Source organism: Plectrocnemia conspersa, unplaced genomic scaffold (genome assembly GCF_051122295.1).
Source record: "Plectrocnemia conspersa isolate PC_06_02 unplaced genomic scaffold, ASM5112229v1 ptg000009l, whole genome shotgun sequence".
Taxonomy (NCBI): domain Eukaryota; kingdom Metazoa; phylum Arthropoda; class Insecta; order Trichoptera; family Polycentropodidae; genus Plectrocnemia; species Plectrocnemia conspersa.
The window spans coordinates 27,732,533-27,756,265 of NW_028277173.1; the positions used below are offsets into that span (position 1 = coordinate 27,732,533).

A 23,733-nucleotide genomic window follows, 5' to 3' on the forward strand; every position below is an offset into this window, starting at 1 on the left:
TCGAAGTGGACGGCCCAGTCTAGTGGATAGTCCAGCTCTAAAGGCGGAAATCGAAGCAAATCCGATTATGACCATTGATGAATTATCGTAGAAAGTCGGCACATCACGGTTGAACACCCATCGTTATCTTGAGAAACTGCGAAAAGTTAAAAAATAAGGTATCTCGGTTCCTCGCGCGCTCACCGACGCAACAAAGCTCAACGCCTCAACACATGCAAAATACTGCAAGAAAAGCAACATTTTACCCCGTTTCTCCATGACCTTATCACCAGAGACGAAAAATGGGTTCTTTATCATGATATTAAAAAATAGAAACAATGGTTAAATCGAAGTCAAACCCCAATTCCAACACCAAAACCAGGACTACATCCTCGGAAAGCATTATTGTGTGTGTGGTGGGATTCGAAAGGTGTAATTTATTATGATGTTTTAAAACAAGGGCAAACTGTTACTGCAGCCCTCTATTGTGAACAGATGGACAAATTAAATACGACGTTACAAAAAATTAGACCTGCTCTTGTGAATAAAAGTAATGTCATTCTTCAACATGATAACGCCCAGCCGCATGTTGCCGATATTACCCGTAAAAAAATCCAGGACCTTAGCTGGAATGTTTTATTGCATCCACCCTATTCTCTGGACTTGGTACCGAGCAACTTTCACTTATTTCGCTTTTTAGAAACGCAATTAGGGAACAAAAAATTCGACAATTCGACAAAAACTGAAATCGGGTCTTTCGGAGTTCTTCGAATCTAAACCAAAAGCCTTTTATGAGAAAGGAATTTTAGATCTAGTAACAAGATGGCAAAGAGTCGTAGATAACACTAGAAATTAATTTGTATTAAAAAAATATTAAATAATTGAAAAAAAAAATAAGTTTGAGTTTTAATAAAAAACGACATTAATTCCGGGATTACCTAATATTTAAAAAAACGATACCGAGTATGGTAAAATGCTAGTCAAATACTTTTTCTTAATAAAAAACAGCAAATTTGTGACATATACAATTTTTTTTTTTACGCTACGCGGCGAAATTCGCACGACCGTTCAACACGGAATTCCTATTCCTCGGGCCTACAATTAAAGAAATACTTTAAATAATTGTATTTTTTAGCACTTATAATATCATATATTTGACTAAGAGCACTTATGGAATCAACTAAAGTGGAGAAATAATTTTGGCCGTCCAGATCGGGCAAAAATACCAAACAGTGGCGCGATCGTGAAGACGCCCATATTAAAATTGAATCGTTCTATCTCAGTTTGCGATAAACCATCTCTATCTCTCTCTCTCGTCACGCGAGAGAGCGAAAGGGGAAGTATCTCGCCGCTCGCGCTCGAAGCGTCTTCGGGTATTAACTTCGGAAAGCGAGGGAATTTTTGGAGGCGACGAAGTCGGCCGCCTCGACCAAAATTACCCCCAGTTTACCTCCCGTTCGCGGTGACCTCGGAGAACTTGCGAGAGATTTTAGCGCGGGGACAACCGAGCTCGACCGAAGTAAGCCCGAATTTTCACATTATATTTCCCGTCCTTGGCCAACTGTCGCCTACTTTCGGAGAGTGAAGTGGAAGCATTACTGACATCTTTGAATATTTTAGAGCACCAAAAGGGATTAATTATATTTCTTATAGTATATTCTTCTAACAGATATCGTTATTATATTATTCATATAAAATTAAACAATTAGTGGTACTTGATTTTGTTAAAAAAAATCGTTTCGAATATCCTTATGTATTTTCCTAGACCGGTTTATATAAACGTCACACCAGAACGAATTCTTATTTAGAATCGATGGTGAAAAACTCTAGGATAGTTACAGATGTGGTGTTCGTATTCTGAAGTATCATTTTTATGCCTTATGGCATTTTTCAAAAGCCGACAAAGATTTTGCGTAAATTGAATATTTACGACCGAAAAGTTTTCACTGATACTGTATTGGTTAGTGCCCACACAAACTTTTATAATTATCAGTAGCGTAATTTTATTAAATGGATCATTTAAAAATTGCGATTATTTGGCACATTTTTCGATCGCGCGCAAATATGTCGGTTGTACGTGACAGAAGCCGCCGTCCGAACGTCATTCAAAGTCGTAGGTTTCGGCTGACTTTAGTTATAACTTCGGTTTAGACAACTTCCAGAGAGTGTAGTTCAGGCATAAGATTTTTGAAATGCTCCTTGTTGAATGGAAATCTATCAAAACGTTCATGTTTGAAGTTTTGGATCATAACTAACCATTGTTTTTTTAATTCAGAATAACTACTAATCAAATCACCGATTATGTTGTTTTTTCCTTATAGTTTTAGCTATGGGAAAAAAACATAAATAAATTAGAAATAAATTCGAATCATATCAATTGCTTTTAATAGACTAATAAAGCATATTAATACATAAATGAGACGAAGTCACCGTTGAAGAGATTTTCTTCTAGCAATATCCATTAAACATTTTGTATTAAATCTCTTGCTAAATAAAACTAATTGATAAATATAGAGGTCATCGCTCAAAATTCTAGAAAATATTCGTCATTCCGACACAAGGTAATAAATTAATTAACATGACCTGTCATTGCCGACGCTCAATCGGCTGTGATTAAGATAAGCTTAAGAAATGGCAACTGAGTCTTGGTTGCGTATTTCTGGAATCTAGTAAAAAAAATTCTCCTTGCAATCAAATAATCTCTAATGGTTCTCAGTTAGTTAGGCAATATCAGCAACATCCGTTGATTCATGCAATTTTAAGAAAAATAACCATATTGATTCATTCACATTTTTGCTCATTTATTCTATTCGCTCATAAAGTTATATATTAAAACTGTCGATTTAACATCGGCGTTTAATTCATTAACGGTTCGCGCCCTTCGTATAAATTATTCAATGTGTCGCAATTTTCAAAGGTGGCCGCCCAAAAACATTTTACAATATAACCCGATTATCTGACCGAAGTAAGATTTTATTTTGGGCGGACGTGGGTCTGTGTACCTATTATTTATGGGCTACATTAATCATCCATAAATTCAACTGAATACGCACTTTGATAACAGTCGCCGATGAGTTATTTCGAATAAGATTTTGCGCAAGATTACCTGTTTGTTGTCGCATGATCGGACATTAAATTTGAGTAAATGAATTAAAACATAGATTAAATTTTAACAAAAAAAATGTAAAATTTAACAATTAAATGCTAGGTATTTTACAATCGCGTAAGGATATTAAGGAGTTTTGAACTAAAATGTCAAAAGGTACAATATACAGTTGTTAATATTAAAACAAAAAAATATATACCTAAATTTAATATTCGGAAGGATGTCCTCAATCCTATAACGTATTTTTTGCAGCGTTTAATTATAAAACACTGAACCAAGAACTCCAGAGCATTTTTCATATTTTTTTATTTCATGCCACGATTTCTTAATTATATTTATGAATTTACTTTTTAGTACTACTCACACAATAGCAACATATTGATTGTAAATTTATTTTATCTCGCTAATGCAGCATTATGGGCCTTATATTTATTTAACCTACTCTTTATATATAATTTATTGCCGGCTTCTATAGTTTTTTATTACCGATTTTATTACTACCCACAAGTAATTACAGTAAAACCTCGTTAAATTGAAAGTTGACACACTATATTGTTTTTAATTCTTATCTCAAATAATATATTTAATTATAAATCTTGACTATAATTTCGAGTTCTGATTGATGTGAAAAACTTGTATTGAAATTAAAGTCATGTATCTGCAGCTGTTAAGTAAAACTTTTAATGTTGCGATTGTTTTAAAAGTAACATAGATTCTCAAAATATTTGCTTAAGAATCGTTAAAGCATATTTACATTTTTTTGAGTAATTTAAAAAAAATATTTACGATAAAATATACTTTATTATTGAACATTATATTAAAATGAAAGTTTTGCAATATATACTTTTTATTGTATTCATACAATAATATTATTTTTCATACACAGTAATATCACTTTTTGTAATAACTAAATTAAATTGTCCAGATTTTTTTTATATAATGTTTATTTCTCATATTTATAATCATAAAATATTTTAACATTAAAAATAAATTACATATAAATAAATACGCATACTCTAAAAACAGCACAGTAAATACTTATATGGTTTTATGTATCTGCGGTGAACTCGTGTAATATGAACTGTTGTAGATATTTTTGTAAGCATTCTATACGTGGAGGTAATAAATATACGACTAATTGAACCATAAACTATAAATAACAAAATATTAATTGTAAATATATTATTATTTTAAAACTTAAATATAGATTCTGAGATTATTTAATTTCCATAAATTAAGACTCTCACTCTTAAAATTTCCTCAGTTTTATATTTTAGATTGAACTATAGATTTATTTACAATTTGCATCTCTAGATAATACTAAAACCAATAAATTCTACAATGAAACAGGATCGCGATTTAGCTCTTTTGTGGAACCATCATCAGATGAATGCTCCCAGAATCTTTCCGAGAAATCTGTTCAGACTTTTCGAATTGTCAAAGAAAATTTAATTTAGATATATGACAATTTAATTACAAGTTTATTTTTTCTATACATATAAACCGTTATTAATTAATATTTGAGGATTGAGCTTTTTAACTAACGATTTTAATGCCTGCAATACACTCTCTGGAAGTTGGCTAAGGTTGGCCAAGGCCGGAGAATATATTGGGTTACTTCGGTCGAGTTCGGTTCTGCCCGCTCTAAAATCTAAGATCTCAGATCCAGCACCACTAACGGAATGTTAACTATAATTCAGAGATGAATAAGAACCCAAAAAACTTTGTTGTTTATTATCAATATGTACTTCATATTATTCATAGTGGGAACTCTGTTTAATTTATTTTAAGTCAACCTTTCTCTTTTATGCAGGAAGTACCATCTACTATAAAAATATTTTATTACCTCCGTAACTTATCAAGTACAAGTTCATGTTTTCATTAACATTCATCTGGCTCTCAAATCGACTATATTGTTGTCCCTCGGTTCTTTTTCGACCCATATAAATATTTTAATCAACACACAGTAAAAAAGGTTATTTAATTTTTTATTTTAAGCACCTAAGCATTGTTTTAAGTAAGCAACTTTAATAACACCGCTTTTGAAACACTGCCCCACATAATGTATTCCAAAGACTCCATTTAAAAAATCACGACTCTGACTCCACAGTTCTGGTTTATGGTGTACATATATGAACAATTCATTCGTTATAAATTTATTCAATGAATTTAAAACATATATTTTGAGAATGTTCCTTACAAATATTTTTTTTCAATATTTACATTGTAATCCATATTTATAGTTCAGTTTCTGGCAAATGTAGCATCTCCTTATTTTTTTGCTACATGTACTTACCGCTAATGATTGAAGAAATGAATTGATGAAATATAAGGATAGTGTAAAACAAATCAAAGAATTGTTCAGTTTTAATTTTTTTTTATTTTATCCGCTGATTCTACAATAATTATCAGACAGAATCAGCAAAGAAATCTGATAATGACAGGACATAAAAAACAAAATAAAAATATGTATACATATGTACAAACATTAATGTGCTGTTCCATGTGACTTTCCATTAGGTTTATTATTTTTAATATTAAAACTTAAATTCTGCAACCGCTTTAAACGTTTTATTTTTAATTTATTTAAAAGTGCTGGACGACCAGAAGGTACAATCGAGTTTCCCCTGGTTATATCTATCCTTCGCCTTCTAATGGCCGTTGGTTGAACTTTAATTTTGGCACCAGAATTACGTTTAATTCTATTATTATAATCAGTATTTACTTTTTTAAATGTTACTTTAAAAGCGTCCTGAAATTGTTGGGCCAAATCAGGATCAAATACCACCTTCATTGATGCAAAACAATTATTTTTAAGACCTAAAAAATAATCGGCAAATTTTTCTTTTGTGTCTACAATTGAAGTTATTTCTTCATTTAATTTAAAATCCCCATCAACAATGGATATGTCACATGGAGCAATATTAATGCTGATGATGCTGCTGCTGCTACTAGCTGTAATAGAATCACAAATATCAGGCAGTGGTATAAAAAGTTCAATTGGCGGAGTCTTTTCACCAAAAGCTAAATATGAAATCTCGTACTTTGTCCGAGCAGTTAAAGGTGGTGCATTGGGAATTAAGTTATTATGATATTTGTATACCACTGCCTGTTTACAAAACTTACCGAACTTACCATCCCCACATGAGCAAATATCAATTTTAGAATCTATACAATAAAATTGGCTGCGTTCTGAGCTAGGGACTTTATAAATGCCGTCATAAATGTATGTTAGCCGCTGCAAGTTTTTTTAATAATAAATTCCTACCTTTGCTGCACCGACCGTTGGATACGTCTCTCAAGCGCCAAGTATAATACATATCGAGCTCCGACATCACAAAATCCATCAAAGCTATTGGGTTATACGACTCGGTACGTTGCAGGACGATATCTTTGAAAAGACGTACACTGACTTCACTATAATTATTGGTATGATGTCCGTGTGTCTTTTCATCACGCAAAGCTAAAGCCCAGCATTCTCGTCGATTCCAATAACCTAATAATGTAATTAAAAATAAGATTAACGAAACATTTTTGAATACCTGCAATATGCTGTACCCATCTATCATACATATTTGATACAATGTTATTTGACAGATACTCACATGCCTTATGTGCTTCCTCTTGGGTTAGAGCTATTAGTATGTCATGAAACATTGTATACAAATGTTTACGGTGACCTTTTATAATCTCATGCTTGGCTTCCCACAACCATCGCCAGATGGCTTGATAAATATGAAATCTAAGTTATCAAAGTAATGAAAACATATTAGCTTTATTTTTGGAAAATTTTAGGAAATTATATAATTTTGGTAATTCATACCGGCACAAAAGTCTTTTAGATTCCGGCCATACGCTTTTAATAGCTCCTCGTTCAGCATTAGAGTCGTCAGTCATGACAATTTGTGGCGTAATACCTACAACAGAATTCAACAACTGAAATCCAGCCTGATATTCAGATTGTGTTTGCCCTTTTGTTATAAGAACGCCTAGAGGAACAGCTCCAATGCTGCATGCCGTTAAAATAAAAGTAATTGAATGGCCTTCTGCATCGCAAGAGAAAGTGCTGTCTATGAACACAATATGCTTAGTCAAAGGCAGAGAATGAGCTCTTTTCATCATTGGCGTTACAATAACAAGAGCAAACGGTGATTGATTATATTTAATGAAAAGTCCTGTTTTTTCAAGTAGCGGTATCTTCTCTTTTAAAATCTGTAATTAATAAATACATAGTAATTGATAGAAACATTGCGAACATATTCATTTTCAAGATAAATTAACCTGGAGACAGTCGTTACGTGGACCCAAAGTGTAATCTCTCCATTTTTGCCTTATATATAGAATAGTATGCATTTTTGAGTTATTTGATGCATCTGCCATTTCAATGCAACAATTAAAAAAAAAAGCAGTCGAACTTCGTAATGTCTCATAGCCTCGCCACCTTCAATCCCATATCAAAATAAGCATAAAATTTATTTTTGAAATCTTCAGATGGAAGCAAACAGGATAACGTCTCTGCGTTTATTATAGGGTGACTATGGTCTCCGATAAATTGTATTATTGTTTGATATCCGTCCTTAAAATTAAAACAGAATTCATATCAAATATGTACATATGTATAAATATGAATTATATATCAAAAGGCAAAAACATATTGAAATTATTATACAAACGGATATTTATCACGCCTCATTGTGTTATAAGTGACTTTCTTGACCAGAACGTCCAGTTTAGCTTTGCAAAAGAAATTTTTTGATTTACCATGCTTTCGTTTCGAAGGGTCAAGTTTCCAGCCTTGGGAATGATGACATACTTTCCTAATGCTACAATAATTATCTATATAACAACTGTTATTTATATTATTAGTTGAATTAGAGTACTTACTGTGAAATATATCGTGTGGGGTTTTTTCTCATATTTTTACAATTCCAACTTGTTCTGGATAACGCATTGTATTCTTTTATCCAGTGCTCCGCTTCCTCGTTGGTCTTTATATTACATCGAAAAGTTTTAGCGTCAATCTCGACGTAGTTAAAAGACTTGGGAAAATTTTCCTTCGTGGTAGTTGTTTATTGAGCAGCCCCGCGTTGTAAATGACGCCCACGCGTAAACGACCGTTACAAACAAACGACAGTACACTCGATCGACACTCGGGGGCAGCACCGACGCCGAGCCGTACGCACGCATACAACTACACTTCGCTTTAGTCGTATGCCAGTCTAGTTGTGTGCGTGCGTACGCGGCTCAGCGACGGTGCTGCCCTCGAGTGTCAATCGAGTGCATTGTCGTTTACTTGCAACGGTCGTTTACGCGTGGGCGTCATTTGCTTAATAAATAACTACCACGATGGAACATTTTCCTAAATCTTTTAACTACGTCGAGGTTGACACCAAAACTTATCGATGTGATATAAAGACGAACGAGGAAGCGGAGCACTGGATAAAAGAATACAGTGCGTTATCCAGAACGAGTTGGAATTGTAAGAGTATGAAAAAAAACCCCACACGATATATTTCACAGTGAGTACTCTAATTAAACTAATAATAATATAGATAACAGTTCTTATATACACATACATAATTATTGTAGGATTAGGAAAATATGTCATCATTCCCAAACCTGGAAACTTGACCCTGCAAAAAGAACGCATGAAAAATCAAAAAATTTCTATTGCAAAGCTGAAATAGACGTTCTTGTCAAAAAGGTGACTTGTGACACAATGAGGCTAGATAAATATCTGAAGGTAATTTCAATATGTTTTTTTCCTTTTGATATATAACTCATATTTATACATATATGAATTCTGTTCAAATTTTAAGGACGGATATCAAACGATAATACAGTTTATCGGAGAGCATAGTCATCCTATAATAAACGCAGAGACATTATCTTGTTTGCCTCCATCTGAACATAACAAAAATAACTTCTATGACTATTTTGATATTTGTGACTCTAAAGTTTCAGTTAGTTGCAGCAGCAGCAGCAGCGTTAATGTTGCTCCATGTGACATATCCATTGTCGATGGGGATTTTAAATTAAATGAAGAAAAAGAAATAATTTCAATTGATAACAACTTAAATGTAGACATGAAAGAAAAATTTGCCGATTTTTTTTTAGATCTTAAAAATAATTGTTTTGCATTAATGAAGGGAGTATTTGATCCTGATTTGGCCAAAAAACTTGAGGACGGTTTTAAAGATGTGTTTAAAAAAGTAACTACTGCACATCATAAAAATATAATTAAACGTAATTCTGGTGCCAAAATTAAAGTTCAACCAACGGCCATTAGTAGGCGAAGGATAGGTATAACCAGGGGCAACTCAGTTGTAGCTTCTGGTCGCCCAGCACTTTCAAATAAATTAAAAATAAAACGTTTAAAGCGGTTGCATAATTAAGTCTTAATATAATGGAAAGTCACATGGAGCAGCACATTAATGAACGTATGTATGCATTTTTTTCATTTTGTTTTTATATGTCCTGTCATTATCAGTTTTCTTTGCTGATTCTTTCTGATAATTATTGTAGAATCAGCGGATAAAATAAAAAATTTAAAACTGAACGATTCTTTGATTTGTTTCAAACTATCCTTGTACTTCATCAATTGATTTCTTCAATGTAGCCAAAAAATAAGTAGATGCTATAACTATAATTATGGATTACAATGTAAATATTGAAAAAATATTTGTATTAAATTGATTGAACTAGGGCTTTGGAGTCGGGGTCGTGACATTTTAAGCGGAGTCTTGGGATGGTAGTTTCTCGAAAGCAGCGTTATTTATGTTGCTTACTTATAACAATGCTTAGGCGCTTAAAATAAAAAATTAAATAACCATTTTTACTGTGTTGAGTAAATATATTTAAATGGGTCGAAAAACTGTATAGTCTATTTGAGCAGCTACGATACATTTTGAAATACATTTACTCAGTGGCGATTTTCAAAGGCAAATGTTCGCAAGCATGCAGTTACACGAATTTGACGTTTCAAGTTGCACCCGATTGACACTTGAGGGCAGCACCGTCGCTAAGCCGCGTAGAAATCATTTTAGAGATGAACATTTTTAAAAATTACAAATTATCTATAAAATAAATAAAAAACTTTATTTTTTATTCATATTCATCAAGCTGACATATACAACGTCTTATTATGGATACGTATCTGCCGGATGGCAAATTTCTAATTCTACTGACCGAAAGCCGAATTTGACGTTTCAAGTTGCACTCGATTGACACTTGAGGGCAGCACCGTCGCTAAGCCGCGTACGCACGCACACAACTACACCCGGCTTTCGGTCAGTGAAATTGGAAATTTCACTGTCGGAACTGCTCTTTCGAGCGCGAGCGGTAAGATACTTCCCTTTTCGCTAACGATAGTGAGAGAGATAATGATCTAGTAGTGTTTTGCAAACTGAGATAGAACGAGTAACTCGGTCCAATTTCAGTATGCGCGTAGGCGTCCTATGGTCAACACGCATGTCGAGCGCTGCATCGTGGTCACGTGGTCAAGTTATAATACCACATGCTTATCGGGAACTTCAACAGACTCTTATATTTTGGGTCACCAAAAGGAATTAATTATATTTTTGATAGTATATTCTTCTAACAGATATCGTTATTATATTTTTCATAAAAAATTAAATAATTGAAAAATAATTAGTAGTACTTGATTTTGTTAAAAAAAATCGTTTCGAATATCCTTATGTATTTTCCTAGATCGGCTTATATAAACGTCACACCAGAACGAATTCTTATTTAGAATTTCGTATTTTGAAGTATAATTTTTATACCTTATGGCATTATACAAAAGCCGACAAAGATTTTGCGTAAATTGAATATTTACGACCGAAAAGTTTTCACTGATATTATATTGGTGAGTGCCTACACAAACTTTTATAATTATCAGTAGCGTAATTTTAATAATATGACAATTTAAAAATTGCGATTATTTGGCACATTTTTCGATCGCGCGCAAATATGCCGGCTGTACGTGACAGAAACCGCCGTCCGGACGGCATATGAAATTTGCGACAGTATTGTCGCTTACTCAAACTTCAGTTATAGACAACTTTCAGAGAGTGTAGCGTAGGCATAAAAGAAGCTGCTCTTTCCTAATTTTGACGCACGTAGCATTATTCAAGTTGCCAATGCAGCGCTTTTTCTGCAACTGATTTAAAAAAGGTATTTTTTTAATTAACCAATATATTAAAGATTTACTAGGAAAATACAAAATAAACCAGAAATAACTATACAGTGTCAACGTTGTTGGTTATTTTAAAACGCCACAGTAAATTATAGATTGGCTCCTGTTTGCATTAAACACACAAAAAATCATTGGACATGTTTATTTTCACAGAAATAAATTTAAAAACCATGTTAACAGAAAATGTGCGGGTAAACACTTATATAGCTACGGATGCTGTGTTAAAAATGTAAATATAAAAAACAATTAATTATATGTGAAAAAATAATTTGAGCCCGATAACCGTTTCGCAGAATTTTATAAAACAGAAATTAAAAAAAAATATATTTTAAATTCAACATAAAATACAGATTTTGATTAACTAAATTATAAATTATTTTTTATTTAAAACGCAAATAACTTGTAATTCTGATTTAAATGACGCCGCAATTAACTGATAATATTATCATGGAACGCTAACGGTTAATGCAAGAAAAAACAAGCTTTTGCCTTTGTTTTCGCAGCACTCTTCTAAATGGTGCAAAATTAATGATAAAAGCGTCATTAGAACATTTATTAAGCGGTCGGAAAAAGTTAGCGTCGATTTCTACGGCGCACTTGGTGGCTGTTTAACTCTTAACTTTAACTTACAACTTGGTCTCAACTATTAATATTTTAAAACCACTACATTTCTTGTTGTTAAAGAGCTTTATTATTACCGTGATTTAGAATCAACACACAATCTACATTATTTTTTTATTAAAAAAAAATTATTTCCATACAAAAATATATTTTGATTAATTTGCTTTTATATTATATGTTGTCGTCTGTGAAGATTTTCACTTACTCTTACAATGCCATATATTTTACTGAAAGAACAAAGCAATTCTAAAGTCGCCGACTCACATCTTTCCATTGTATATATGCCGTCATATAATTAATAACATGTTATTATTAATTTTCAGATACTACATATGAGCTTATGCATCATTTTGCTCACATGGCGCCCTCGCCCAGATGTTCCTCTCATGTTTTACGGTGTGGCTGCACTGTGGGGTGTAGCTGATGCAATTTGGCTGGTGCAAGTAAATGGTAATTAAATTTATTGCTAATAATTGCCAGTGTTAAACTCGCTTTCGTGTATGCTTCTAAAACTATTATTAATTTATTAGATAGAAACCGATAAGGTCAATGTTTAAACTCAAAATTAAAACAACTTCGTTAAAATATTGCATTTTAATTCATATTAATCAAATTAAATTAATCAGGTTAAGTGTAAGGTATAACTTTTCGCCGTTTCGAGCCCTAATCTCATAACTCGACAAATTAAACATAGACGCTAATCACGGTAAAAGGGTCGCGACCTCGTATAGTTCAAGTGTAAACGTTATGAAATTAAACTTAAAGGTCAACATTGATAAATTATATGTGATACAAATTAAAACAATATAAGACTAAGCGCTATTAAAACGAAACGCTCTAGGCCAACTTTGTATGATGAGTATAAATCTGGCGACAATTCAAGTCGACTAAGTTTCGCCAACTCAGACAAAGTTATAAATCGACCGAGCTAAACATTGACCGTTAAATTCTCTCCGGTCAAAGACATCTTACTTGATTTTTATTTAACCCTATGTTGGATTTGTTCGTTATTGTTTTATAACTTATAAAAACGGAATGGTTTACAGAGACATGGTAAATTAAATTCATATTGCCTCAATCGTTAATTTTGTTACACTGGCTTACCGGATTTCAGTCTTAGATAATTTTATTTAGTACTATTACAAGCAATATGCTGGTAATTTTCTACTTGATTGGCAACGTGTCATGTTACAGTGTATGCAAGGGCACAATAGTAGCCATATTGTGCTTGCAATGTGTGTTTAAAATGGTCGTTTATATTTCTAATTATGTTTGAGCTAAAAAACTGCTGCTAATGGCAATATTAATATCAATTTAGAGCAGAAAAAATGACAATATAGAAAAGGAAGTGAATTAGTCCATTCGTTGTCACTGATAAAACTTTTTAAAAAATCGTGATAATTAGTTTTAAATATTCTTTAGCCTTACTTTATACAATCGTTACTGCAATATGAAAATATAAAAAAAATATTAGATTAAACCGACTAAAACTAATTAAATATACCCATCTTGCTTTAATAAAAGTTAATTAATTTAGATTAGGCTTGGGTTTGAAAAGCAAATGAACGTTTCGCAACTGTCAAATTTAGTTTCATAGATATTTTGATGCAGCATATAATTTTGGTTTATTTATATTTTCTCTAATATAAATATATGTATATCTACCAATGAAAATGTATTCAAATATAATTTCACTGAAATAGTGAAATTATGCTTATACTAGTAAAAATATAATTTCACTGAAAAATACACATTCACTGTAACATATATAATAGTAAGCATGACTTTAGAGCAAAACAAAATAAAGTGTCTCTTAAATAGGAGAATTTCATCGTTTTTCTGGAATATTATTCAGGAATTTATTTCTTGTGATATTTTATTGAACAAAAAAAATCTAAACTTGCACATATCTTATCAAAAACTATCACTCGAATTGAGAATTGATTTTCCAAAAAATCCAATAAATATTTGTTTAAAATTAAGTATTCCATTGATGTTCTCAAAAGTAAAATTTAACGTTTTTAAGTTATAACCAATCGTTTCATAGCTTTTGATCTTAAAATTCCATATTTTTTCCTTAAGCCTTAAAATTTCTTATTTTACTAATAAAAAATACACAGCTGCATATGTATGATTGGGAAAAAATTAAATTTAAATATTGTTGCTTATATTTGTTTCACTTTTTGCCATTGTTAAATATTTTAAATGATTTATAAAGAAAAATAACGTATTTTATAATAATAAATACACATAAGTTAACCTATCAATTCAAGTTAAAATCATTAGATAATGATAAGCTTTATTTGTCAACCTTTCAATTTGGATTAACCCTTTGAGTAATGAGTTAATTTATACACATTTGTTAATTTGTGAGTATACACCTTGGTCATTCTTTTTACGTATTTTTCCATTATTGTTTCTGTTTTTATTTAGTTATCATCATTTTATATTGCATTTGTAGTAAATTATAGAAAAAAATCAGGGATTTTTAAATCAAGAATTATTGCTTTGATTTATTTTAACACTTTTTTGAATTAGTATTTCTTAGTAATTTATTTCACACTTTCCTATTATTAAATTTCGTTAATTTATTTAACATGTTTTTTATATAATATTCGGATTTTGCATTTTTTTTTATAATAATTCAGAGGCTCTCAATTTTTTTGTTATGCAAATTTATTTCATACTCTTTAATTTATTGCTATTATTTTCTTTAGAAATCATTTAAAATAAATCAAATTTAAAAAAATTCTTTTTACACATAATGTTTTTTTATTTATTATTTCCTCAGTTATTATGTAAATATTTAACTATTAGGGGTACCTTAAAACAGTGAAAGATCAACCACCATACATGTACGGCAATACCGCTCAAATGGTTAACTGTTATCCGTCATAGTGTGAACGATCGGTGCTTTTTTTTATTTTTTACTTAGAAAATTTCTAAGCCTTTTACCAAAAAAATATACAGCTGCATATATGTGATTAGGAGAAAAACTTACTTAAGATTGTTGCATTTATTTCTTTACTTTTAGCAATTGTTAAATATTTTTAATTATTCATGAAGAAAAAAATGTAATTTTTAATAATAAATATACATAAATTTGTTCGTCAATTTGAGTTTGCTTAAATTTTTTTTAATTACATCTCAACTAGATCATTGTTTTCCTAAAAATACCTTTTAATAATAAACTTTAAATTAAATTTTAGTATTTTTTCAAGCAATTTTATTAATACAACGTATATTATTTTTCATATCTCGTATATGTTTACACTTGTACATGGCTTTGGGTGTACATAATTATAATGTATTTGAGAAGCTAAGGACTTATTAAAAAAATGCTTTTAAGCCATTTGACGCAAGTTATTAATATTATCTTTGGCTAAGTGAATGCAAACAAATATTCTGTTTATCAACAAAAAAAAAACCTACTTGTGACTAACAACTTTTTCTTGAAACTGTCGTGTATCATATTCTATGTATTTACTAGCACGATGGATCGTAATATAATTCAGTGAGCTATACATGAAAAACATAGGTTTGATTCCTATATTGATCATAGTATTTTTTTATTTTTTAAAGTGTTTAAGACATCTGAATTAGTGCTTATTATATTATTATATTTTTTATTGATCATCGCAGATTATGTTTTTTTAAGATTTTTTCTATTTCACGAATGAATATTTTGATAAATAATTTTATAGGACACAGCTAAAAACTCGAGATTATATATGCAACATACTCGTGGTTAATTGTGTTTTACCGTTGTAATGTATTGGACTAACCCCTGCCATATTACAACGGAAGAATTTAAAATAAATATAAATTTTTGTACACCGTTATTTGATATGATGAAAGAAACATTTGTTTAATTGGAAAAAAAATATGAGTGTGTAAATAAAATAAAAATCCATTACCATCTAAATCATCTGCAATGGAACCTTTGAATTCAATCGTTGATCACCTATACTCACAACTAGATAGTCTTTCTTTGTGCATATACCCAGGGAGTCTTGACCCATTTCAATTACGACGCTTACGACATTGCGCTGACTGACCTCCTACCTGAGTCGTCGCGAGAGACATATTTTAGTATACATTACCAACATTTTAATATATGTGAATCGGCTATTCTATATTAAACGACTTTAAGAAAACAATGACAATGCTCACCAACTGTGTCTTTTTGAGTAGCCAAGTAACTTGCACAATAAAGGGTTAACGATCGTTTTCAGTATACACTAGCTCCTGTCTCGAACATGTACGGTTCATTGCGCCACGGATTTCAATTACGCTGCATTCGAGTCGAACCGTCGAGTATGACCGGGCGAGTTATTTGACATCGTTAAATTCAACGTTATTCGAGATCAAAAAAGTTCCCCCTGCGCTGAATGATTATACTATATTGCCATCCGAAACCATTTTGCGAGAGTTTAACGCCTGACCAGAGAACGAGTTAGGTTATGAATACCGTTATAAAGTACCCGGTGCGTTTATATATTAAAATATTGAATTTATCTTGCTTCGGAAACATTAATATGATTAAACTAATATTATATACCTAAATTTAACTTTGCAACCGGAAAATCTGTATTTTATTTGAAAACCGCTGTGATATTAAAGTTTTAGGTTTTAAGGCCGAAGGGGTGTGAATTTGCAACTAAATAGATGCCAGAAAATCTAGTAACGGCTTTTTAAACAAACATATATAAATTTTCATATATATAAACAATTTTAGATACCTCTATCAGTCAGTGGTGTTAAATGGCAGATCTTGAAGTCGAGAATCCACGCTGGCGTGTCGAGTTGTATTATTATTGGCTGTGATTTGTCATGATGTGTTCACGTGATGCAGTCTCCTGATCCATCTTTGCTGATATGACTACGTATCGTCTCTCTAGCGTCTCATCTTCTGTGATCAAGTGTTTCATATTTTATAATGTTACTTCGAGATTACGGATAAGGATGTTTGCTAGCCAATTGCATCGCTTTTTTAACGCCTATATAGAAACGGTCTAAATGGCCACTCAGGTGATTGGTAACGTAGAGATTAGTTTTTGCGGTACTCATGGGCTATTAACGTTTTAGATCAGATATTCTATTAGGTGTTATAGGGGCATTCTTTTAGATAGTATATTAAGGACGGAATAGCGTAGTCCGTAACGTCTCACTAGTAACTCTGAGGTTGCGGGTTGGAGCCCCGGCAGCAGCACTCGAATTTTTATTTATAAAAATGCGCTATTATTAAAATTAAATCGGTCCCAGCTGCAGTGGTATTTATTGAATTTAAATTCTATAGAACATAATAATTTATAATTAATAATATAGATGTCACCGATACCCAGAGTTACAGTCTGGTGATTAGTACTTACTTGTAGGTATTCATTATGTCTGATTGATTTATTCACTCAATTGGTACAGATTTTCCCGTTGTAATGCATTGGGCTTACGCCTGTCAGGTTACAACGAAAGATTTAATTAAAATTATTAAAATAAATTTGGTGACCTATGCAATATTTTCATGTATTAACGCAATAATTTGGTCACGGGATCTCTCTTCTATTGTTCATATATATACATGAGTTGCTTCACTTTTAAGACGCGTTAATCTTTCTTTTTGTTTTCTCAAAATTATCTTAAGTATGACCTCTAGATTATAACAATTCGTACAGTTGGTCGAAACCACCAACCACCACTCTAAAGTTATCTTAAAATGCCTCTAATGAATATTTTAAGATTTTCAACATTCTTAAGAATTCAAAAATTAAGATTATTACAATACATTAAATATATAAAAATTAAATAATTTATTCAATGCAAAATAAATTTTGTATGATTTTTTGGCATATTTATTTTAGGGGGCGTAGCCAATGCGAACCAATGCGAACATGGTAAATCCTATTAGATTGTTAGTTAAGTTATAATTACAATTTTGACTATGGACGATTACGGCGTGACGTTTCTCGCGATGAAGGTGTGCAGGTGATGATGTCTCAGTGTTCTGTGGCTGCGTGCTGCGAGTGTCAGGTGTGATCTTCAGGTCTGTCGGTGAGGGCGCGTGGCTGGTTCCTCCGGATGGCTGCTGGTAGATCTTGGCTCTCTGGTCGACTGTCTCAGCCGTCTCGTATCTCGGCCCGTCTTTTGTGGTGCCGTGGACCGACTGCCCTCTCCTCGTTGGAGTTCGGGCTTATATCCTTTAGGTGGATGCACGCTAGCTGGCCAAGCTAGCTAGCTGGATTGTGCATCGATCTCATAGCCAATTGCTACAGTGGCTTCTTAGAATTCGAATGTATTTTCGAAAGCTAGTTTTTCGCTTGGCTCCAGGCTTTCGAATTCTAAGGAAAGGGTTTGCGTTGTAGAGATTGATTGCGTCCGTACCGTTTTGTCACAAAAGGGATTCACTTATCGACCCGTGTTGTGTGGTCAAAAGAAATCCCTCTTGTGCCATGATGTTTGTCTCATTGCTAATGAATGAACGTTTTTGGTCACGATCATTAACAATGAGACAATGGCCCTTTTAAATGTGCCTATATGTGTGGTCGCCACATTATGTAGAAAGGAATTTTTTTAGTTTATTAAAAATTATTTAAGTTGATTTTTTATAAATGTAACTAAAACAATTATTTAAATGTACTCTGTCATGAAATGCATTTTCTAAAAATCAAACCTTTTTACTTGTATTACCGATAAATTATAATACTTTAAATGCGATAGCAAAAGGGGTGAATTAATACAAAAATAATAAACTAAATATATTCTATATTACATTTTGATTATTTTATGATAATTGGGAAGCGTAGTCAGTTTATAAGAGTAATAAATCACTAAACGCAATAATATCTGAAGTCGCTCATGAAATTCAATCCATAAGAAATAAAGTATTGTAACGCTTGATAATATAAATAATAAATCATTTAATTTACAAATATAAAAAATATAATATTTTGATTAGTTAAACACATACATATTCCAACCTATTATTATTTTACATTATACGCCTTGACACTGTAATTCGGATAATGTTCTATTTTTTTGACGACTTTCAAATTTCGCCTCGTTAAATATTAATTTGCGACGACAAAATAAAAATACATACAATTTTACGCAAATTTACTTTTTTGTGTTAATAAAATAACGACAGCTGCGGCCTTAAAAATGCGATCCGCACTTTATGTCTATATAATAAATAATGAAAATTTACTTTACACCGCCATACTTCCAAAGCGTTAACCCAGTAATGGAATACAGTTTTATAACTCTATTATTACATCCATTTGTACATATTTTATCCTAATTCAAAGCAGCAAGAATTGCGAATATGTACATTGCAAATAGATATATTAAAATTTATTAATTTGTGATAAAGTGAAAAGGTGTTTCTCTATTATCCATAGATAACTTATCTAAGTATTTAAAACTTGCGTTTATTTACATACAATAGCGTAAAGGATGGACCACATAAAAGCCCTCGTTACGACCAGAAAAAATCACAAATATCACGCAAGTATTTTTACTATAAATATTCTTGGTTTGGAAGAATATTTATTTGTTGCGAAACAGTCACTGATATAATTAATCGCTGGATCCATAAGATTCTCGTTGCAGTGTACCACCTTGGACAATACCCATCAAGCAAATGTCGCTTTTTAAAGACGTATACATATTTCGCTGTTCTAAGAAATGAGTACATCTATTGGTTGGATAATCGCTGCAAGATTGTGATTGGTCAGCAAGCCTTACAGCTCTGGATACTCGAGAGTGAAGGAAAAGGTAGTCACAAGAGGTCACTCAAATAGATCAGCAAACGCCCGTCCGCCCACCGACAACATAGTATCACGGAAGTACACATCCTGAGAAAGACTTCACCATACAAAAACCGTAGCAAAGATGGATCAACTACTTACAAGACCTCTGAGGACCTCCCACGGACATCATACCTGCGCCAGCTTCTCCACCACCGCTCGGGGAAAACATCTCGACATTTATCGTCTGTCGCCACATACGTAAACGCGCACATACGCGTCTTCTTGGCTGCGAAGTCACACCCCTTATGGTTACAAAACCTTATAATATAAACTAGCTCCTAAACTATTTCAATGTTATTTTTTTTTATAATTCTGATCATATCAATATACATATTATATATATTATACATTAATTAAAAAATATGTAAATAATATAACTTTGCCAACTAGAGTGTGAAATCAGTAAGTGCTACCTACTAAATGTATTTTTTTTTATTAAAGTGCGGTCCAACAGTCTTAGTAAAAATATTTAAAATAATAACGCGTGGATATGAATAAGTGTTTTTATTCTAAGCATACAAAAACTTCGATCTTAAGTAAATTTAAGGAACATAAATCAAATTAATGATATAGCCCTTTTAAAAAGTCTCAACAACTAATTTTTACGCAACGATTATGGATGATCCCGATACAATTATTACAATTAATATGTAAAATAAGCAAAGATGAAAGAAAATATTTTCGTTTAGTTCATCAATGAAAATAAATTTCAGTAACAGGATTTTTATCACCGCTAATAATAATAGTACATGACATAATCATACAGAAAAATATTACGTGAGACTTTATTAACCAACTAATCTCCAGAATTACTGACCATATCAAGAATAAACTTAAATTTACATATTATATAAACCTGTTTTAGAGAATAATTTTATTTTTTAATTAAGTAAATATTTATAGTCCTATATTTTATTACTAATTTTGTGATGATATTGTTTTTAACTTATTCTTCAGCTTTATCTGGCATACTCTTTCCTGGAAGAGAAGAAGCTGCTTACTCGAATTTCCGACTTTGGGAAGCTTCCGGAAGTGTCATCGCATACATCATATCACCTTACATGTGCACTGAATATAAAGTCTACTTCCTGATTGTGATGATGATCGTCGGAATGATAGGTTATACAGCGATAGAAGTATTGGAAAGGAAAGCCAAGGGTAAATTACCGCCGGCTCAAAGTTTCGAGATCGTTGATAGAGGAACTAGTCAAGAAGAAAATTATTAATGTTTTAAATATTATGTGATCTGGGGTGGTAACTCAGATTCAATAAGCAAATTCTATAGTTTCTGAGAAAATAATATTAATAATTAAGTTCAGATTAGAATATAATAAATATTTTTCATTATTTTTACAACTATTGGCTTGTTAAAAATATAAATAGATCAAGAAGCATAGAGTTAAAACTATATCTTTTTATTTTATAATAAATGTTTATACTCAATTTAGTTGCCATTTTAAAAATAATTGATTATTTCAAAAACTTTGATATTTAAGCATTATATTCTAAGTTTATGTTTAGTTTTACTAGTTGAACAAATTTGTAAAATCTTAAGGCTACAATAATAGGTAAATTACTGTATATTAAAATAATTAATAGAAGCAAAATATATATATCACAAATAAAATTAACTTAAAACTACGTATTTACTGTGTCGTATTGTACCCCCTTAGCTAAAGATGCTACTAATAATAAAATAGTTCCAAAAAATCAATATCCTTACAACATTCCTGTTGCAATGCAATACGACTTTGGATAATGCCCATCAAGCGAAAGCCGCTTTGTAAAGGCGTATATCTGTTTTTCCGTTCTAAGAAGCGACTATCGATTGGCTGGATGATCGCTGCATAATTGCAATTGGCCCTGGATACTTAAGCTCGGACACTCTAAGAGACCAGCAGACTCCCGCTGCCCGCGGACAACATACGATCATGGACACATCCCTGCGCCAGTTTCTCCACCACCACTCAGAGAATATACTGTCGCTGTCACACGAATCAGAAATCTGAGGATCGTCCACTGGCATCATCCCTCCGCCAGCTTTTCCACCACCGCTCGGAGAAAACATCGCCATTTATCGTCTGTTGCAACATTTGTAAATATAATCTAATACATACTCTAACTAGATTCTACCTTGAGTCTCATTTGCTACAAGTCACACCCCTAGAGTTCCAAAACATTAAAACCTATTTACAGTAAGTAAGAGTTTGTTAACCTTTTTCATAACTCTAATATACTATTTATTTTATTGGCACACGATTCAAAGTTGTTTTATATCGATTTTACCATTTCGAATTTTAAAAACAATTTAAAAAAATTGCATTCTAAATTTGACTTTAAAACGTTTACCAATAGAATTTTTTGCTATAATTATTATTATAATTTTAAGATATAAATTAATTAAATTTTAATTTAATTTTATATATAAGATTTTAAACTAGATTTACATTTATTTGTATTTTTATATACTTATTTTTATATTGCTTAAAACTACATCATTCATTGTGTACACAAGAATTGTTAAATCTCATATTAACATCTATTTAATCAGTTCGGAATCCAAGTAACATAGCCAGTTTTGGTCAAACAGATTTTGATAATCATTTCCTCTTTCTTGAAGAAAAATAATGATTTTGCTTACCAAATCTCGAAATCTTTAAAAAAAACTTGCTTAAGCTTAACCACCTCAGATCAATGTGTTTTAATTTTAGTAATTTATATCGGAGTTTATTATCAATATCAAATAGTCATTTTTCAGTAAGTTTTGTTGATTATGTAAAATTATCTTATTCATAATAATAAAAGTATAATAATAGGAATAGGCTTTAATTTTTAACCAATATAGTTAGTAGTTTAATTTATGTAAGTATATAAAATATCAAAAATATATTAATTCTGGAGCTCAATACCAATATAAAAGCATTCATAACCAGTGAAATTCATTAGCCAATTAAAACCACGGTTTTGCCATTAATTATCCTATTCATAATAATAAATGTATAGAAAAAGATGAGAAACTTTTTATACTTAGCAAATATCATTGCTTTACTTAACTGATTTAAATCTTAGACAAAATACAAGGCAGAAATATAATAATATCAGAGATTAATACCAATATAAAAGCATTCATAACAAAACTCTGGGCAACACAATTAAATAAAATTAACGTTTATTACTTTCCCAAACTTCGTTCATACTTTTTGCCAGATCACACAAAATCCCTTTTCAAACCAAAAGGCGAACAAATTTAATTAGCTTTTGATGAAAGCAAAAAAGCTCAAATTTTTACTATTCCATTTTTTTAAAATGATTCAGCAGAATTTAAAATGAAAAATATTGATCCAATGGCAGATTTAAATCACAAAGAGCATTTTAAAAAATGTAATTTAAAAGGTAACTGTACTTAGAAATATCATATATATTATTTAATAAAGCTTACAGAATGTTATATTATATGTTATGTACATTAGGAAAATCTTACATATACAAAATATTAAGTGTTTATAAAAAATATTACAACTCCATTTGCATTATATCATTTGGCTTGTGGACTTTTATAAGTGATTGATAACAGATAAAAACATATGTTATTTATTTATCTTATAACATTAATTCTACATATTCTAGAAAGTATTAATTCAATTTAGCTCGATTTTTAACCACATCATAAATTTTTATTAATACTAATTTAACAGTGCTGGATTGTAAAGGAAGATAAACCATATATTAATAATTATATACCACGATTTAAATTAATTTATTTTAATAATATTATTTTTAGAAAATAATTTTACATCGCCCTCTCATGAGCCTTTGAATATTAAATGTTTTTTTAATTAATTAACATATATTTTAAAAATAATTTACTGTTAAATCATTTTATTTGTATTATTATTAATTTAAATCTATCGTTTTATCAAATTTAGCAAAAATTTTATTAGATTATAACTTTAATATAGCTTTGAGAGATTCTCAAGAGATGGCGCCAGATTTAATATATTATTTTATATTTTCACACGACATCT

General features: G+C 31.2%; 3 protein-coding genes across 4 annotated transcripts in view; 2 read left to right on the forward strand and 1 right to left on the reverse strand.

Annotated features, from left to right (window-relative positions):
- The window catches only part of LOC148232502 (UNC93-like protein), a 78,595-nt gene extending 57,244 nt beyond the window's left edge, over positions 1 to 21,351 (forward strand). Inside the window, exons 9-10 of the mRNA XM_088191662.1 lie at positions 12,227 to 12,353; positions 20,666 to 21,351. Coding sequence (XP_088047788.1) covers positions 12,227 to 12,353; positions 20,666 to 20,934 — 396 coding nt within the window. The 3' untranslated portion in view covers positions 20,935 to 21,351. The remainder of the gene's footprint in view (positions 1 to 12,226; positions 12,354 to 20,665) is intronic.
- LOC148232503 (uncharacterized) lies at positions 5,446 to 8,222 on the reverse strand. 2 transcript variants are annotated; one of them, XM_088191664.1, is made up of 6 exons: positions 7,970 to 8,222; positions 7,755 to 7,908; positions 7,367 to 7,661; positions 6,909 to 7,297; positions 6,691 to 6,827; positions 5,446 to 6,581 (listed from the first exon to the last, which is right to left on the reverse strand). In XM_088191664.1, the coding sequence occupies exons 3-6, from the start codon at positions 7,463 to 7,465 to the stop codon at positions 6,304 to 6,306; spliced, it is 903 nt and encodes a 300-aa protein (XP_088047790.1). In that variant the 5' UTR covers positions 7,466 to 7,661; positions 7,755 to 7,908; positions 7,970 to 8,222; the 3' UTR covers positions 5,446 to 6,303. The 2 variants fall into 2 exon arrangements, with proteins under 2 accessions (XP_088047790.1, XP_088047792.1); XM_088191666.1 differs by having other exon boundaries at positions 7,367 to 7,908; positions 7,970 to 8,180.
- Positions 8,083 to 9,644, forward strand: LOC148232504 (uncharacterized). The gene is made up of 3 exons (XM_088191663.1): positions 8,083 to 8,604; positions 8,675 to 8,828; positions 8,905 to 9,644. Exons 1-3 carry the CDS (start codon positions 8,432 to 8,434, stop codon positions 9,478 to 9,480), a joined length of 903 nt encoding a protein of 300 aa, XP_088047789.1. The 5' UTR covers positions 8,083 to 8,431; the 3' UTR covers positions 9,481 to 9,644.
- Positions 21,352 to 23,733: the final 2,382 nt, after the last annotated feature.

What these genes read in the sequence shown, in the direction of transcription:
- LOC148232503 (XM_088191664.1), bottom strand. Translation starts at nt 7,465, where the DNA reads ATGGCAGATGCATCAAATAACTCAAAAATGCATACTATTCTATATATA. An exon ending in CACGTAACGACTGTCTCCAG is followed by an intron (nt 7,298 to 7,366) that starts GTTAATTTATCT and finishes TATTAATTACAG; the next exon opens with ATTTTAAAAGAGAAGATACC. An exon ending in TCTAAAAGACTTTTGTGCCG is followed by an intron (nt 6,828 to 6,908) that starts GTATGAATTACC and finishes TTGATAACTTAG; the next exon opens with ATTTCATATTTATCAAGCCA.
- LOC148232504 (XM_088191663.1), top strand. Translation starts at nt 8,432, where the DNA reads ATGGAACATTTTCCTAAATCTTTTAACTACGTCGAGGTTGACACCAAA. An exon ending in CCCACACGATATATTTCACA is followed by an intron (nt 8,605 to 8,674) that starts GTGAGTACTCTA and finishes TAATTATTGTAG; the next exon opens with GATTAGGAAAATATGTCATC. An exon ending in GGCTAGATAAATATCTGAAG is followed by an intron (nt 8,829 to 8,904) that starts GTAATTTCAATA and finishes TCAAATTTTAAG; the next exon opens with GACGGATATCAAACGATAAT.